Source organism: Natator depressus, chromosome 13 (genome assembly GCF_965152275.1).
Source record: "Natator depressus isolate rNatDep1 chromosome 13, rNatDep2.hap1, whole genome shotgun sequence".
NCBI classification, from domain to species: Eukaryota; Metazoa; Chordata; order Testudines; family Cheloniidae; genus Natator; species Natator depressus.
The window spans coordinates 33,029,965-33,048,536 of NC_134246.1; the positions used below are offsets into that span (position 1 = coordinate 33,029,965).

General features: G+C 43.7%; 2 protein-coding genes and 1 pseudogene across 2 annotated transcripts in view; 1 reads left to right on the top strand and 2 right to left on the bottom strand.

The window, feature by feature from the left end:
• Positions 1-18,250, bottom strand: part of LOC141997702 (olfactory receptor 5AP2-like) — a 46,195-nt gene extending 27,945 nt beyond the window's left edge. The window contains exon 1 of the mRNA XM_074970139.1: positions 18,208-18,250. The gene's annotated coding sequence lies outside the window, so the exon portion shown is untranslated. The remainder of the gene's footprint in view (positions 1-18,207) is intronic.
• LOC141997704 (olfactory receptor 6B1-like) lies at positions 6,988-8,042 on the top strand (annotated as a pseudogene).
• LOC141997707 (olfactory receptor 10A7-like) lies at positions 11,179-15,266 on the bottom strand. Its single transcript, XM_074970141.1, has 2 exons — positions 14,335-15,266; positions 11,179-11,233 (listed from the first exon to the last, which is right to left on the bottom strand). Exons 1-2 carry the CDS (start codon positions 15,261-15,263, stop codon positions 11,179-11,181), a joined length of 984 nt encoding a protein of 327 aa, XP_074826242.1. The 5' UTR covers positions 15,264-15,266.
• Positions 18,251-18,572: the final 322 nt, after the last annotated feature.

Below are 18,572 nucleotides of genomic sequence, written 5' to 3' on the forward strand. Positions count from 1 at the left end.
TTGGGTCCAGGTTAAGGGAATCTAGGGTCCTGGACACACCCACACATGGAGGTCACCCGTGAGCCCACTCCTTTGTTTGGCCACGCCCCTTGACTGTGGTCCCAACCATCCTTTGCTGGTAGCAGTGGCATCTACGGGGCTGGTGCAGGACACCCACAACTCCTCTTTGGGCAGGGTGGAGATCACTCTTCCCTGGGCCACCAATCCCTGTCCCAAAGTGGGCTACATGCTGTCTCCCGGAAACACAGTGGGGTGAGTAGCAGTTGGGGCCCATTGCACAGGAATCCTCTGCCCGGGTGGTGTTCATTGGGGGCCTGGATCAGTAGGTTTCGAAGTTAACACCAATCCAAATCCCTGGGGAAATTCCTCACTCTCACTGTTACGATGGCAGGCTCTCTGGAAACCCAAGTAGACATCTTATCGGTTACATGTGGGTCCATTTCTCCATCTCAGGGTTATTGTTTGAGGCTCCTTGCAATCAAGTAGACATTGCTATATAGGATACACCTGCAACAATTTCCCGCCCCACCCCATTGTCTCAGGCTTTTAGCATACTCAAGCAGACATCATTGTATTATGATACACCCGGGACAGTTCCCCCCATAAAAAACTTTTTTTCCTTCCCTCCGACAGTCTGCAGTTCATGTCTTTATTTTTTCCTTTGGTCTCAAACATTTTAAAATGTAATCCGAGATACTGAGCCAATGAACTAGCTGAATCTCTGCTCCCTTTCTTCCCTATGGGAGAAAACAATAAAAGTTCCTATACACAGGTTAAAAGCGTACCTGAGGTCACCCATCAATCTTATAGGCCCTCAGTAGGTCAAAGTCCTTCCAACCATTCCCAAAAATTGTCACTGATGAAGCTCCACCATTATCCTGGGTAAATCATTCCAATGGTTAATTACTCTCACCATGGAAAATTTACTTGTATTTCCACTCTTAATTTGTCTAGCTTCAACTTCCACACATTGGATTGTGTTGTGCCTTTCCCTGCTAGATTGAAGAGTCCATTATTAATTATTTATTCCCCATGTAGATACTTACAGGCTGTAATCGAGTCACCCCTCAACATTCTCTTTGTTAAATCAATTAATTATTAATCATATATAAACTATTTTAAAATGTAACCATAAAATAAAATATGACAAAATTCCCATAGTTTTGCATGCGTAATTTCTCCATCTATATATATTTTAAATGCTATGTTGGTAAATTAATAATTTATGAATAATGATGAATAATTTACAATTAACAACTTTTTCCCTTTGTGAATAGGGATGTCCACTAAGCTTGGCCATTATCTATTAACGGTGTTGTTTATATTTACTCTCACATAAACATATAATTAATTCCTTGGTGACATCAGTGAAAACTCTCCATGATCCTAGAATTCATATAAACATGAAGAGAAGGCAACATTAGTTGTTTTCTAAGAGCATCCAACAAAATGAATGGAGTAGCAGAGAGAGATTAGTGCACTGTCTCAGGAATGTCTTTTCACCAGTGTATGAAGAATATCAGGAAAATGGTTGGCATGTGGGAAATACAACCCAGTTACAGAAAGCCTGATTGAAGAAGTTGCATCAGAACTTCAAGCAGATAATTAAGGTAACATAAGTCTTTTCCATGGTTGTTAGCTGCAGTGAAATCATAGAATCATAGAAAAATCATAGAATCATAGATGATTAGGGTTGGAAGACACCTCAGGAGGTCATCTAGTCCAACACCCTGCTCAAAGCAGGACCAATCCCCAACTGAATCATCCCAGCCAGGGCTTTGTCGAGCTGGGCCTTAAAAACCTCTAAGGATGGAGATTCCACCACCTCCCTAGGTAATCCATTCCAGTGCTTCACCAGTCTCCTAGTGAAATAGTGTTTTCCTAATATCCAACCTAGACCTCTCCCACTGCAACTTGAGACCATTGCTCCTTGTTCTGTCATCTGCCAGCCCTGAGAACCGCCACTGAGAAATCACAGAGTGAAATACTGAATTCCGTAGTCAGTGTTTACTCAGTCATGAAATACAGTGGATTCCGCTTATTAGCAACCTCTTGTTTCCCAGGGAAAAAGTTACAGTTATCCAGGAGCTGCCAATAAGCAAAAGCCAGGGAACAAAGCCCTGGGCCTTGCCTTCCCTGACTGCAGCTTCAGAAACTTGACTGCAGCCGGGGCCTTTCTTCCAAAAAAAGTTGTTAAGCAGCATATCTGCTGCCAATATCCATATGCCATTAACTTTACAGTCAATGGGAAGGAATTTGTGCCCAGCAAAAAGTTGCTATTAAACAAAAGTTGCTACTATTAGGATTGCTATTAAGTGGCATCCATTGTAAATTATGAAAGGCCTAGAGAAGGGAGATCAGGAACTTCTGTTCTCCCTGTGTCATAGCACATGAACAAGAGGTCATTCAATGAAATTGAAAGGTGGCAAATTTCAAAATTCATAAAAGGAAATACCTCTTCACATAATGTGTAATTAGACTGTGGGACTCATTGCCACTGGAAGTTATTGAAGCCAGGAATTTAAAGAGTAAAAGAGGATGTTCATATGTATTAAAACAACATCCAAAGTTATAATAGTTATTAGAATTTTTAAAAAGAAAGAATTTTTAAAGGGGATATAAAATCTCATTCTTCAGAGTTTAAATCGATCCAAATCATTAGAATGATACCTTTCTGGGTTACAGATTATCCCTCATCTGCCTATTGCATGGTTTCTTTCACTGTACTCTGAAACAATGTTCTGGTCAGAGACAGGACCATGGCTCTGATCCAGCCTTGCAATTCCTATGTTCCTTAGTCAAGATGTGGACATTCTGATTTTGGTTTAAACCTGGCATATTTCATTTTAACTTAAATCAATTAGTAAACTACTTAAACTGAAACGAAAAAAACAAACAAACAAAATCTATGTAAGTTTCAGTGGTGTAACTTTCTCATGTAGATAAGGGCTAATGCAGGAATTTTATAAAAGGGCCTAAGGTAGTTAGGTACCTACATTTAAATAGGTTTTGGATACTAACTCTTTAGGCTCCTTTGAAAACCCCAGAGTAAGTACTTTAAGTTCTGGATCATAGCATTAAGAAGAGAAAGTTTACTGGAACATGAACAATGCATGGTTGTCTCAAATAATCTGCTATTGAGACTTGTGTAGTTTAATTCTAAACACGTCAAATTATAGGTCTTCCATCAACTTCTGTAGGAAATTATAGGATGGCCAAGTGGACATCATTCTCCAAAAATGTTATTTATGGCCAATCTAAGATGTATCTTGAACACTTTAGCATCATTATTATACTGGTGCTCTAAGTAATTCTTTTTTCTCCTTAGTGTTTATGCTACATGTGGACAAATTTGCTTTGCTTAATTTTTGACATTGTTGAATACAGTGGGGCAAATTCAGAGGTGAATCAAAGTGAATGCAAAGGAGATAAAGCTTGGATAACTTACACAGCAAACAGCTGGGAGGGATAGGTTTAGTGGGACTAGCAAAGTAAAAGTATCGTAAGATCTTATGTGTTAGACATCTGGGGACCAGAGAGAATACTAACACAATCATAAGAAAATTACTTTCCCTTCTGTTCTGTGAATCGAAGTACAAAGAGTAAAAACTTGTCACTGATCATTATTGGACAAGTTATTTTGGTGCCTAAAGATGCAGATAGTCACCTACAAGGAAAGATTGAAAAAAAAACCCCATACCTGGGTTTGTTTCATCTGGAGAAGAAAAGACTCTGGAGGGAGGGGGGACATGATAACAGTCTTCAAGTACATAAAAGGTGTTGTAAAGATGAGTTTAATAAGTTGTTCTCCTTAATCACTGAGGACAGGACAAGAAGCAATGGGCTTAAATTGCAGCAAGGGAGATTTAGGTTGGACATTAGAAAAAACTTGCTGTCAGAGTACTTAACCACTGGAACAAATTACCTAGGGACTTTGTAGAATCTCTGTCCTTGGAGGTTTTTAAGAATAGGTTAGATAGAAACCTGTCAGTGATGGTATATGCAATACTTAGTTGTGCCTCAGTGAAAGGGACTGGACTAGATGACCTTTCGAGGTCCCTTCCAGTCCTACATTTCTGTGATCATTTTTATGACTTCAAAAGCACCTACTGTAACCGTGCCTTAGTGGGTCAGAACTGAGGATGCCAAATTTAGGATGAACTGCTGAGAAATAGGGCAAAACACAACCCATAACTGGTGGTTATTCTTTTATAAGATATACCAAACCAGCCACAAAAATAAACTCCTTTTTCACCACACTGGCTAACAAGAAAACATAAAGGCAGTTTCCTCAGGCATTCCAGTCCTTATATCAGCACCAAAAAACACTGGATTCATAGATGAGTGGTTCTTTACAACCAGTCTCAGGAAATAATAGGTTCTTCTGATCCCAAAGGACCAGCCACATACCCAGGTCAATATATAACTCAGATCTTACCCAAAAATCACGCTGATGCCAATCCTTTAGTATCTAAAATCTAAAGTTTTATTTGAAGAAAAAGAAAGAAAGAAAGAAAGAAAGATGAGAGTTAAAATTGGTTGAAGGAATCAATTACATACAGTAATGGCAAAGTTCTTGGTTCAGGCTTGTATCAGTGATGGAATAAACTGCTGGCTTAAGTCAAGTCTCTGGAGTACATCCACAGCTTGGATGGGTCATTCAATTCTTTGTTCAGAGCTTCAGTTTGTAGTAAAGTTTTCCCAGAGGTAAGGATTGAAGAAGGATTGAAGACAAAATGGAGGTGTTTCCAAGGCCTTTTATAGCCATGTGGAGGGCATTCCATTGTTCTTATTTTGGAAAACTACAGCAACAAGATGACTTTTGGAGTCATGTGGGGAAGTCCCCTGCCCATGCATTTTGCCTAGTCACAGCAGGAAATTCCATTAAATGTAGATGGGTGTCTCCCATGGTCCATTGTCAGTTAAATGTTCTTTCGACGGGCCACTCTTTTGAATAGTCCCTCCAAGATGTGCTGGTTAGCTACCTTGTGGGCGGTACTCCAGGAGCAAACATTTGAAATCCAAGTATAGAGTCAATAGTTATAACTTCACATACAGAAATGATACATGCACACACATAGCATAATCATAACCAGCAAATCATAACCTTTTCATAGACACCTCACTTGACAACCTTTGTACAATATTCGCTGCAAATACATAACAGTGGTTGAAACAATGATCTATAAGGTCATATTTTATTCAGATAACATCACACCTACATACCTGACTCCTATTCAAATCTGACCCCAAATCCTGACGTCCTTACTTTGTTTTTCCTCAAATGTAATTTTTAATTGAGTAAGAGTAAGAAATGAGTAGAGCTGGTTGATACATGTTTCTATAAAGTCCAGCTGATGTAAATACTGAAAAATTTAAATATTTTGCAATTTTCATTACATGGTGAATTTCAAAATCTTGATGGTTCTTCGCAACAGAGGAACAAAAAGGAAATCTGAAACGTCAGAATTTCCAATAGGACAGACACGCCATTTTTAGGCATTTCTGGAGTGAGTCAGAATAGGGACTTCAGAATGTGTCACTCTAGTTAAAAGGAAAAAGAATCCTATATTCAAGATGAAAAAAAAATCAAATTAAAAAAAATGTCACCAGGGAAGCTGTGAAAAGCATCCAGCAGTCTTCAGCCCAACTCCAATGCCCCAGCCACTACTATATTGTAAGTCCCAGTCAGACTTGATGCACATCAATGTAAATGAAAGGCTGACACAAGAGATGAACATCATCGTATTACAAAGGAAAGAGAGCCAGGTCCTACATACTTCTCTCTGTTCTCATAGTTTAAGATGATAACGATGAGTCAGTGGTTCTTACCTATATATCAGGGAAAGCGTATGACAGTGTTGATGGGCTATGAAATATTAATCAGCTTTCCAGCCTGAAGTGTATCTGGATATTAAGTTTCAGTAAGGCATGTGTCACAAATATAAAGGGAAGGGTAACCACCTTTCTGTATAGAGTACTATAAAATCCCTCCTGGCCAGAGGCAAAATCCTTTCACCTGTAAAGGGTTAAGAAACTAAGGTAACCCTGCTGGCACCTGACGCAAAATGGCCAATGAGGGGACAAGATGCTTTCAAATCTGGAGGGTGGGGCGGAACAAAGGGTCTGTCTGTCTGTGTGATGCTTCTGCAGGGAACAGATCAGGAATGCAGCCTTACAACTTCTGTTAGTTAGTAAATAATCTAGCTAGAAATGCATTAGATTTCCTTTTGTTTAATGGCTGGTAAAATAAGCTGTGCTGGATGGAATGTATATTCCTGTTTTTGTGTCTTTTTGTAAGTTAAGGTTTTGTCTAGATGGATTCTCTATGTTTTGAATCTGATTACCCTGTAAGGTATTTACCATCCTGATTTTACAGAGGTGATTCTTTTACCTTTTCTTTCATTAAAATTCTTCTTTTAAGAACCTGATTGATTTTTTATTGTTCTTAAGATCCAAGGGTTTGGGTCTGTGTTCACCTGTACCAATTGGTGAGGATTTTTATCAAGCCTTACCCAGGAAAGGGTGTGTAGGGCTTGGGGGGATATTTTGGGGGAAGACATCTCCAAGTGGGCTCTTTCCCTGTTCTTTGTTTAAAATGCTTGCTGGTGGCAGCATACGGTTCAAGGCCAAGGCAAAGTTTGAACCTTGAGGAAGTTTTTAACCTACGCTGGTAAGAATAAGCTTAGGGGGTCTTTCATGCAGGTCCCCACATCTGTACCCTAAAGTTCAGAGTGGGGAAGGAACCTTGACAGCATGCTTGCTTTCTTTCTTTCTTTCTTTCTTTCAAATTTATGAGGTTTCTGTCAACGATTTCACCAATATTTATTCTGGAGTACAATACACATGGCGAGAGAATTTCGACAGTTACCCTTTACAAAAAATCACTTTGTTCTGTGAAAATGTATGGATGGCAATTGAGATTTTTGCCTGTATTATTCACTTACATTTTCCATTTCATTTCCTTGTCCTTAGGAAATCAGACCCATGGTAAACACTAAATGGAGAAATCAAACGTCCATCACAGAATTAATCCTACTGGGATTCGGGAGTCCCCAGGAACTGCAGACCCCTCTGTTCCTGCTGTTCCTGATGATCTACATTGTGACCATAGCTGGGAACATCCTCATCATTGCATTAATTGTGACTGATCGGAACCTTCACACCCCCATGTACTTCTTTTGGGGGAATTTGTCCTGCTTGGAGACCTGCTACACCTCCACCATCCTTCCCAGGATGCTGGCCAGTCTCCTGACTGGGGACAGAACCATTTCTATTGCCGGCTGTTTTGTACAATATTATTTCTTTGGTTGCCTTGCAGATTCAGAATGTTACCTCCTAGCAGCAATGTCCTATGATAGGTATTTAGCAATATGTAAACCTCTGCATTATACAATGATAATGAATAGCAGGTTTTGCTTATTTCTCATGACTGGCTCCTGGATAGCTCAGTGGTTTGAGCATTGGCCTGCTAAACCCAGGGTTGTGCGTTCAATCCTTGAGGGGGCCATTTAGGGATCTGGGTTGGGGATCGGTCCTGCTTTGAGCAGGGGGTTGGACTAGATGACCTCCTGAGGTCCCTTCCAACCCTGATATTCTATGATTATATGATAATCTGCTGTGTAATTAATTCCATAATTATATGTTTGTTGTCCCATTTGATTTTCTGTGGCCCCAATGAAATTGACCATTTCTTTTGTGATTTGGCCCCATTGATAAATGTTTCCTGCAGTGACACTGAACTGATAGAACTTCTGGCTTTCATACTCTCCTCCTGAATAGCCCTGGGCCCATTTCTATTAACCCTGACTTCCTACATGTGCATCATCGCCACCATCCTGAGAATCCCTTCCGCAACCAGGAGGCACAAGGCATTTTCCACCTGCTCCTCTCACCTCATTGTGGTGACCATCTTCTATGGGACCCTGATTCTTGTTTATCTGTTACCAAAATTATTATGTGGTTTTATTATTCCTATTGCATACATCTATCTGGCTATCTATCCATCCATCCATCTAAATTTCCACAGTGTCAGATCTTGAGGTTCTTAAGCATGCCATCCTTACTCCATATTCAGTCACATTCCTTCCTCCTTCTTACTGAGTCCAATTCCCATTTGCTTCAGTTGAGTATTTACTGAAGTGGCTGCTGTAGAGTTGTCATGTAGTTGCTTGCTACATTGACAAGAAGAGATGTTTCCATTGATGTACTTAAACCACCTCTCTGAGAGGCAGTAGCTAAGTCAACAGAAGACTTCTTCCATGGATCTAGCTGTGCATACACTGTGGGTTAGTTCAAATTAGCTACGTCACTCAGGGTTCAGAATTTTTCACAGCCCTGAGTGATGAAGCTAGGTTGATCTAATTTTTAAGTGTAGACCAAGCCCTTGTTAAAGAGGATGGGTCTGCTAACCAGAGGCCAGAACTCTGTGTATCCCCCATTTTCCCCTTTTGTGCTTTCCAATTTTCATCCAACAGCAATACAATTCTGCCCACTGAGTCCTAGAACATTCCCTGAAGTTTTCGACTGGATCAGATGTGGTGTTCAGACGTTACTGCATTGCAAGCAGACAGGTGGAACAACAAACAGACAAGCTGAGAAATTCCATTACATCGAGTCCTTGTGTATCAAAGCACTGTGAGGCGCTTGGATACTGCAGTGATGAGGGTTATATAGGTACCTAATGCAGACAGACGGACAGACAGACAGATTGATAGATCAATCCCACAGATGGCTTTGAAAATCTCACCCATACTGTGTAGGGATATTAGGCTGAGCAACCAAACACCAATCTAAGGATATCAACATCTCCTTAGAGATATCTTCCTTTGGATGGAGAAGCTCCAATGACAAGCTATGTGCAGGTCCTAGGACATTTCTTTCCCCTAGCCTTTGGCATGGCAGGGCACACTTACTGTTCAGACCTTAGGTGACTTATCTATTCCAGGCTGAGAAGAGCAAAATGGTGGCCAAGAAGCTGATCTCCACTCCCAGCTCAGCCCAGTACACAAGAGATGGTTTTTTTCCTCTCTTTTTTTGAGGAAAAATCTTTTCTTTGAGGAAAACAGACACCATGAAAATTTTATTTTACCCCAAATCCCAATTTTCCTTCAGGTGGGTCCAAACATGGGCAGTTAGCCCAAGCCCCCACCACCGCTGCAACAACCACATTGCTAGTTTAAGCATGCTAGCTCAAGCCCTGGTAGCGCACGTCTATCTCCACAGGCTGGGAGGCTGGCTTCCAGCTGCCGTGCAGACATACCATGAAGACCTTCAAGGCAGGACTTTTCTCTTTCTATGTTTGAATAGCACCTGGAACAAACAGTCCCAATCCTGTCTGGGTCCTGTGAGGCACTAATAATAAACAATAATGGTGATGATAATAAATAATGAAGGATTTCTGCAGAAGAATCCAGTTTATCCAAAACCCAGTTATCTGTCAAACACAAAAAAAATTCTAGTAGATAATAGACTGAAAAAGTCAGATCAGACATAACACTTGTATGGGGATAAGTAGATAGAGGAGTATGTATGGGGCTAAATAGATAAGTATACAGGAGAACAGGTAGGTAGGTAGATATGTGAGTAGGAATGGGGATAGGAAGAGAGACAGATGAGTATGCATGGCTGGGAGAGAGCATGACGCACTGTTTCCCAGGAGGTCTGTTCTCTCTGAGTGTTTACAACAGTCCCCCACTACAAACTCGTCCCATCAGTGCTCTGTTGATCTTAGTTGGGTACATGGAACTGCAGGGACCCGCTGACATGGAATCAGCTACTGAGATTGGAGCTTTAGACCTTACCCTTTTCAGATGGGTCCTTTTAATTTCACTTGTATTCAAGAACCAGCATGATGGGACCCCAAACCTCACCGGGACATCTAAGAACCATTCCTATTGTGTCTGGGCTCAGCTGAACCTTTACCACAAGCCTTGAGAAATCCACCTCCTGTTTTCCCTTGTGTGCATCCCACTGCAGGGCAGGAGACCAAGTGAAAAGGCAGAAAGTTGCAGCACTAGAAAACATAGTGCCAGTTACATTGTATGCAAAGGTTGGGATTTTCCACCGAGCTTAAGGCAGTTAGTCATCCAACTCTCTTTTGTACCCAGTGGGCTTTGGGCTCCTAATTCCAATGAGCAACTTGGAAAATCCCATTGTCACAGTTATGGGGCTGGCTGCCCCTCAGGTTTCTCTGGGAGCACACCTGCAAGGCCCATGCTCTGACCTGCCTCAGGGTGGAATTTCACAGTTCTCACCCTCTGAAGATCCATCTGCACTGCAGCCAGGGATATGACTGGCAGCTCTTGTAGACATATCAGCACTAGCATTTTGGGCTGTATAAGTAGGGGCATTGCCAGCAGATCAAGGGACATGATCGTTCCCCTCTATTCGACATTGGTGAGGCCTCATCTGGAGTACTGTGTCCAGTTTTGGGCCCCACACTACAAGAAGGATGTGGAAAAATTGGAAAGAGTCCAGCGGAGGGCAACAAAAATGATTAGGGGTCTGGAACACATGACTTATGAGGAGAGGCTGAGGGAACTGGGATTGTTTAGTCTGTGGAAGAGAAGAATGAGGGGGGATTTGATAGCTGCTTTCAACTACCTGAAAGGGGGTTCCAAAGAGGATGGATCTAGACTGTTCTCAGTGGTAGCAGATGATAGAACAAGGAGTAATGGTCTCAAGTTGCAGTGGGGGAGGTTTAGGTTGGATATTAGGAAAAACTTTTTCACTAGGAGGGTGGTGAAACACTGGAATGCGTTACCTAGGGAGGTGGTGGAATCTCCTTCCTTTGAGGTTTTTAAGATCAGGCTTGACAAAGCCCTGTCTGGGATGATTTAGTTGGGGTTGGTCCTGCTTTGAGCAGGGGGTTGGACTAGATGACCTCCTGAGGTCCCTTCCAACCCTGATATTCTATGATTCTAGCTGTGCTCCAGCTCATGCACTAAAAATACAAGCAAGGAGAAGATAGCATCACTGACCCCCCAGATATGTACTCCCTTGTGCAGCCTGCTCTGAAACCCCTGCAATGGTATCCTCACTTCTATTGTTATTGAGCTAACTAGAGCACAGGGTAGTGAAGCACACACCCAGCAGCAGTGTAGACGTACCCTTGAGACCAGGACCAGGGTCAGGCTACGCCAGGCATAGCAATGGGTTACCACCATGGAAGTCCCACTAGGTTTTTGGCATCTGAATTTCCTCCCTCTGGGAACCTGTGACTAGTAGCTTCCTTAAAATAGAGTACTTTTATTCAGCAGTGGGAACAAAATGTTAGATAAGAAAGGATTTGAAAACAGAAAGCACCTGTATGCATGTCTGTTTTACCTGAAGTCATGCCATGCTGTAATGGCAAGCCTAGCTGCTTTCGAGAGCCCTGCTGTTCCCCTACAGAGCCCCTTTCCAAAAGACTCTCCTTTCAAACCCTGGAGGCTTCTTCAAGTCTTGTTAGGCTTTCGTCCCTCCTAATCAAACCAGCTCTGCAGACTGTGCGGGACCAACCCAGAGTCAGCAGAGCCCATAGTTTGAGTATTTTCCCTTAACTACCCTTAAGGGGAAGCTGATGAAGGAATTATCTTGAGCCATCTCCACCTTCCTGCCTGGACCATTGCAGACCGTCCCTCACTGGGAAGCACTGAATCAAAAATATTTGCACAAAAAACACCATTGCAAAGCCAGCGCAGCATAGTCGCACCTGGCTTGGATTCTCCTGTCACTCCCATACCTTGTTCAACTGGGCATGTTCCTGCCAGTGGGTGGTAGATTCACAGGGCAAAAACTTGGCCCCGTTAAAGCAAATGACACCAACTTCAATGGGACCAGGGTTTCATCCACTGATTTTAGCAGAAGCAAAGACCAGCATGACCCATCCCCTGTGTAAGGGGACTGTTGCCCCCTTACTAACATTCAGTGGGGGTGTTTAGGTTGGCTAGCTCCCACTACTAAAAAGGGGGAAGGGTTGATGAGGAATCAGTACCCTGAGACTGACAGCCCCCAGGAACAATGGGGAGAGGCCAATGCTCCAGGTCAGCCTGAATGACAGGGCAAGCAGGCTAATCAGGCAGTCAGGAGGCCAGGGTGGTCCCGTCCTCCGTGAGCTGGATTTGCCTGCGTCAGACAGAATGGGGCCGAGCTGAGGAGAAAGCAGGGGTCCAAGCTAAGCTGGGCAGCAGAGCTGTGCCAGATCCAGAGGGACCAAAAAAGCAGCCCAGAGAGAGCAGACCCTGTCCTGGGAGCAGAGCTGCAGCAACCAGAGCCAGAGGGGCCAGAGAAGCAGCCCAGGGAGCTGGAGGCAGAGCAGCAGCCGTGCAGAGACCGAGTGGTGGAGCTGGGGCTGGAGCAGTCCGGAGCTGGGTGCGGTGAGCAGCTGGGGAGTTTGAGGGGGACCCTGGGCAGCGGGCCCAGCACAGGGAGATGCCTCAGCCAAGAGGCTCTGCAGGCCAGGCTTGGATCGTAACCCCGACAGGGCAGGGGCGACGCTGGGAAGAAGGGTCCTACCACTTAGAGCCTGAGAGCTTGTGGCCACCACCAGAGCAAGTGTCCAACCCACAGCATCCCTGCAGCACAGCCAGGGCCTGAGGAGGAGGCCTGGGACTTACAAGGGACAGACTGTGAACTGCCCTGATGTTCCAGAGACACTGTTTGTGATGTTCCCTGCCACAGAGCGGGCTGATGTGTTTCCTTTAACCTTTCCTTTAACCTTTCCCATTATTCCTTATTCTTTTTAAAATTAATTGTTGATTAAATAACCTGCATTTGCTTTAACTTGTATGTAATGGTCAGTGGGTCAGAGAAGTACCCAGTGCAGAGAGAGTACCCCGGAGTGGGGACACCCTAGCCCCTGTCCTAGGTGACCACAGCAGGGTTGGGGGTCGAGCCCCCCAGGAATCCTGGGCCCAGCCTTGTTGGGCGTACGAGGACTCTGCCAGACAGGGGAGTGGAAGAGGAGTCCTCAAGGGCAGGGAGGCCACTGGGTAAAGGAAGTGGGAGCAAGGACTCAGATCCTTTCACTAGCCCACTTCACTGGGGTAGTGCAGAAGCCAGGAAAGTTCCCCACAAGAGCGGGACTATTCCCCCACTTACACCTGCACAGAACAAGGCAGAGAATTCCACCAAGTCATTCCTGTATCAAGCCCATGACATCTGGATGGGCAAAACATAGGTGTTAGGAGACATTTGATCTTGTATTTTACTTACAGCTAGGTTGGCACTTCTTGATATTTAAGCAAAAGCCTTCAGTTTAGACAAGTACACTACAGGCTAAAAGCTTGTGGGAGTAGACAATGGTTTGAACCGATGGATTATTTGCAGACTAGTAGTTGAAATCCTATGCTCTCATGAAGTCCTATGTGTAAAAAAAGCTGAAAGTGTCTGAGAACTTAAAAATGGGATGAGACCAGACCGTGAACACCAGTGGTGACTGAACGTGGTTATATTTCAAACAAAAAGTGTTCTCTACCAATCTTGTGGCTGTTTCCATCCCTTCGCACTGACTCAATAGACATTCTAGGCTTCTGAGTGACAATTCTGGAATCTGATAATATAGATAAGAAGGAAGATACTATATTTGGGTTGTGTGTGTTTGTTTTGCTTGTTGACCATTCGCCAGAACCAATATCTGAAAATGACTTGATAGAACAACCTGAAGAAAAGCTCTGTGTAGCTCAAATGCTTGTTCCTTCCACCAACATAAGTTGGCCCAATAAAAAGGTATTTCTTCACCTATCTGATAATGAATGCATGTCACTTCACAGACTGTGAGGGATACATTAAAAGAAAGAGACAACAAATGAGATACTTTATTTTTTTTTCATTTTTATTGGAAATTTGACAGAATATTAAAATGCTACATATACAGACACTATGGACATCCATCAGGTCAATTACCTTTTCACCTAGTTATATATTTCACTAGACTCAGTCTTGGCATAGATCTTGTCCTATGCAATTTGGTCAGATTTGCCTACCCGCATTCAGATTCTCCACTTTGAGGGAGAAGGTGGGACATTAGTTGTATTACAAGAAGCCTGCACCCCAAAGACTCCCATGGCCCCGCACCCCAGACACAGGCACTAAATTTGAAGAAGCTGCCACAGAACTCACTACATCCTCACAGTCTCCTATGATGCATCATGTGGTTTAAGTATGGAACCATCAACAGGCAGCCCCATCAGAGCATTTAAAACAGATTGATTAATCCTCATGATATTATACCCAGTTGAATTCTGGTGATCACTACAGACCAGATAACCACTTGGAGTAAATCAGCACAGTTGCATTGACTACTGCAGAGACACACCAGTTTACACCTACTGCGAATTTGATCCTGTGAACTTAGTCAGAGCTTTTCTTAGGGCCATATTTACATGCTTATTTCTTAGGCTGTAGATGAGGGGGTTGAGCAGAGGAGTCAGGACTGTGTAGAAGACAGAGAACACTTTATTTAGGTCTCTCAGTGTGTTGTTTTTTGGTAGCATGTAGACAATGACTAAGGTTCCATAGAAAACGGTCACCACAATGAGGTGGGATGAGCAGGTGGAAAAGGCCTTTTGCCTCCCAGTGGTGGATGGGATTCTCAGGATGGTGGCGATGATATATATGTAGGATGCCACCGTTAATAGAAAAGGGGGAAATGTATCAAAGAAGGAAAGGAATAAACTTACCATTGAAATCAGTTGCGTGTCACTGCAGGACAGTTTAAGCAGTGGAATGAAATCACAAAAGAAATGGTCTATTTCATTGGGGCCACAGAATGTTAACTGCAACATCAAAAATATAATTATGGTAATAGCCAGAAAGCCACTTATCCAAGAGCCAGCTGCTAGCTGGAGACAGAACCTGCCATTCATAAGGGCTGCATAGTGCAGGGGTTTGCATATCGCTAAATACCGATCATAAGACATTGCTGCTAGGAGAAAACATTCCGTCACCACTAGGAAACCAAAAGAATAAAGCTGTATGATACAACCACTAAACGAGATGGTCCTGTCCCCAGTGAAGAGACTGGCCAGCATCCTGGGCAGGATGGTGGAAGTGTAGCAGGTCTCCAAGCAGGACAAATTCCCCAGGAAAAAGTACATGGGGGTGCGCAGGTGCTGATCAGCCACAACTAGTGCAACAATGAGGATGTTCCCTGCCATGGTAACAATGTACATCACTAGGAAAAGCAGGAAGAGAAGAATCTGCAATCCAGGGAGATTCCTGAAACCCAGGAGGATGAATTCAGTGATGGACGTTTGATTTCCCCATTTTCTTTTCTCCATGCCATTTAGCTACTTTAAGAAGAGATTATGAAAAATAATTAGAACATAAAGCATGGCTAAACCAGAATAAATATTCAACCAATTAGCTTTAAAAATCCAAAGAGCAAACTGAAATGAGGATTTATATTCTCTTATAGAGTCAAGTAATTAATATGTTGCAAACTTTGTAAGAAACAAGAAATATAGCAATTTTCACATCTGACCAGCCCACTCTTACATCCAGTCTTGTACCCTATCTCTGACAGTAGCCATGAGCAGATGCTAGAGATCAGTGTGGAAGATCGCCAAATGGACAATTCCAGGTCATGCTGACTAGCGGCTACTCAGCATAGGTCCCGGAACTAGGGGTGCGGGGGGTGCTGCAGCACCCCCTGGCTTGAAGGGGTTTCTGTTATACACTGGGTTTACAGCTTGGTTCAATGGCTCTCAGCACCCCCACTGTGAAAACTGTTCCAGCCCCCCTGCTGCTCAGGCTACCTCCCAGCCACAATCCCACCTAACCCCATGGATACATACTTGTGTGGTTAGCCCAAGTCTCTGCCTGTGCCACCAGGGTTATTTTTAGGCAATTTGTTGACACAATCAGTGAATTCCCTTGGGCTACTTTACTGAGAAGAAGTTAATACATTTTTAAAAGCCCTTCCAAAAACAGATTTTCAAAGGAACTCTGGGCTAGATTTCTGAGGGTCCGGCAATCAAAACTGGGGCCAGATTTTCAATAGGGCTTGGTAGTTTCCTCTCTGAAAATGGGGGATCCAAAAGGAATTTGCAATTGTTTTCACCCCCACCCCTAAAAAAAGCAGTGTTCCCCGTTTCAAGCAGCTCTGATACATGCACTTTGCTTATTTTTATGGCTGACTTAGAACAACGCTTCCTCAGCTCTCATCCCCTAATGCCCCTACTCTACTTACGCTATATTGATGGGTTTCAGAGTAACAGCCGTGTTAGTCTGTATTCGTAAAAAGAAAAAAGAAAAGGAGTACTTGTGGCACCTTAGAGACTAACCAGTTTATTTGAGCATGAGCTTTCGTGAGCTACAGCTCACTTCATCGGATGCATAGCATATCGTGGAAACTGCAGAAGACATTATATACACACAGAGACCATGAAACAAAACTTCCTCCCACCCCACTCTCCTGCTGGTAACAGCTTATCTAAAGTGATCATCAAGGAGGGCCATTTCCAGCACAAATCCAGGTTCTCTCACCCTTCCCCCCCCCACAGACACACATGTGGGGGGGGGGAAGGGTGAGAGAACCTGGATTTGTGCTGGAAATGGCCCTCCTTGATGATCACTTTAGATAAGCTGTTACCAGCAGGAGAGTGGGGTGGGAGGAAGTTTTGTTTCATGGTCTCTGTGTGTATATAATGTCTTCTGCAGTTTCCACGATATGCTATGCATCCGATGAAGTGAGCTGCAGCTCACGAAAGCTCATGCTCAAATAAACTGGTTAGTCTCTAAGGTGCCACAAGTACTCCTTTTCTTTTTGCTATATTGATGACATCTTCATCATCTGGACCCATGGAAAAGAAGCCCTTGAGGAATTCCACCATGATTTCAACAATTTCCATCCCACCATCAACCTCAGCCTGGACCAGTCCACACAAGAGATCCACTTCCTGGACACTACAGTGCTAATAAGCGATGGTCACATAACACCACCCTATACCCGAAACCTATTGACCGCTATTCCTACCTACATGCCTGCAGCTTTCACCCAGACCACACTCTGCTGCTATTGTCTACAGCCAAGCTCTACGATACAACCACATTTGCTCCAACCCCTCAGACAGAGACAAACGCCTACAAGATCTCTATCAAGCATTCTTACAACTACAATACCCACCTGCTGAAGTGAAGAAACAGATTAACAGAGCCAGAAGAGTACCCAGAAGTCACCTACTAGAGGACAGGCCCAACAAAGAAAATAACAGAACGCCACTAGCCGTCACCTTCAGCCCCCAACTTAAACCTCTCCAATACATCATCAAGGATCTACAACCTATCCTGAAGGACGACCCATCGCTCTCACAAATCTTGGGAGACAGGCCAGTCCTTGCTTACAGACAGCCCCCCAACCTGAAGCAAATACTCACCAGCAATCACACACCACACAACAGAACCACTAACCCAGGAACCTATCCTTGCAACAAAGCCCGTTGCCAACTGCGTCCACAGATCTATTCAGGGGACACCATCATAGGGCCTAATCACATCAGCCACACTATCAGAGGCTCATTCACCTGCACATCTACCAATGTGATATATGCCATCATGTGCCAGCAATGCCTCTCTGCCATGTACATTGGTCAAACTGGACAGTCTCTACGTAAAAGAATAAATGGACACAGATCAGACGTCAAGAATTATAAAATTCATAAACCAGTCGGAGAACACTTCAATCTCTCTGGTCACTCAATTTCTGACCTAAAAGTGGCTATTCTTCAACAAAAAAAACTTCAAAAACAGACTCCAACGAGAGACTGCTGAATTGGAATTAATTTGCAAACTGGATACAATTAACTTAGGCTTGAATAGAGACTGGGAGTGGTTGAGTCATTACACAAAGTAAAACTATTTCCCCTTGTTTATCCCCCCGCCCCCACTGTTCCTCAGACGTTCTTGTTAACTGCTGGAAATGGCCCACCTTGATTATCACTACAAAAGGTTTTCTTCAAACCCGCCCCCCCACTCTCCTGCTGGTAATAGCTCATCTTAAGTGATCACTCTCCTTACAGTGTGCATGATAAACACCCGTTTTTTCATGTTCTGTGTGTATATAAATCTCCTCACTGTATTTTCCACTGAATGCATCCGATGAAGTGAGCTGTAGCTCACGAAAGCTTATGCTCAGATAAATTGGTTAGTCTCTAAGGTGCCACAAGTACTCCTTTACTCTTTGTTCTGTGCCCTCTGCCCATCCATGGGGGTAGGGCACTGTACCTTGTATCTGCCCAGTGATCCCTGGACCCTTGACAGTGGTCACTCCTCTGTACTGTTCTCCCACCAGGCTCCTTGTTCTCCAGGGCCCTGCACAGGCATCTGTGGGGTGAAGAAGAAAACTTCCCAGCAAATCCACCAGGCTGAACTAGGCTCCCATCGCTCAGTCATTCCTTTCAGGGCCTGGGGAAGCAGCAAGAACTGACGGAGAGGGAGGGGGCAGGAGGGGGCTCCAGGTTCATGTTGCTTTGCTCTGCCACATCCATGCAGTGGGGGAGGGTCTGTGCCTTACATTCTCCCTAGCTCAGGGAAAGCTTCGTACATCTTAGCTTCCTCTCTGCTCCCCTCCCAGGCTCCTGCAGGGGTGA

Coding starts and splice junctions, on each gene's coding strand:
- LOC141997707 (XM_074970141.1), bottom strand. CDS start 15,263: ATGGAGAAAAGAAAATGGGGAAATCAAACGTCCATCACTGAATTCATC. Junction 11,234..14,334: donor CTAAGAAAAGCTCTGACTAA/GTTCACAGGATC, acceptor CTCTATTTTAAG/GAAGCTACTAGTCACAGGTT.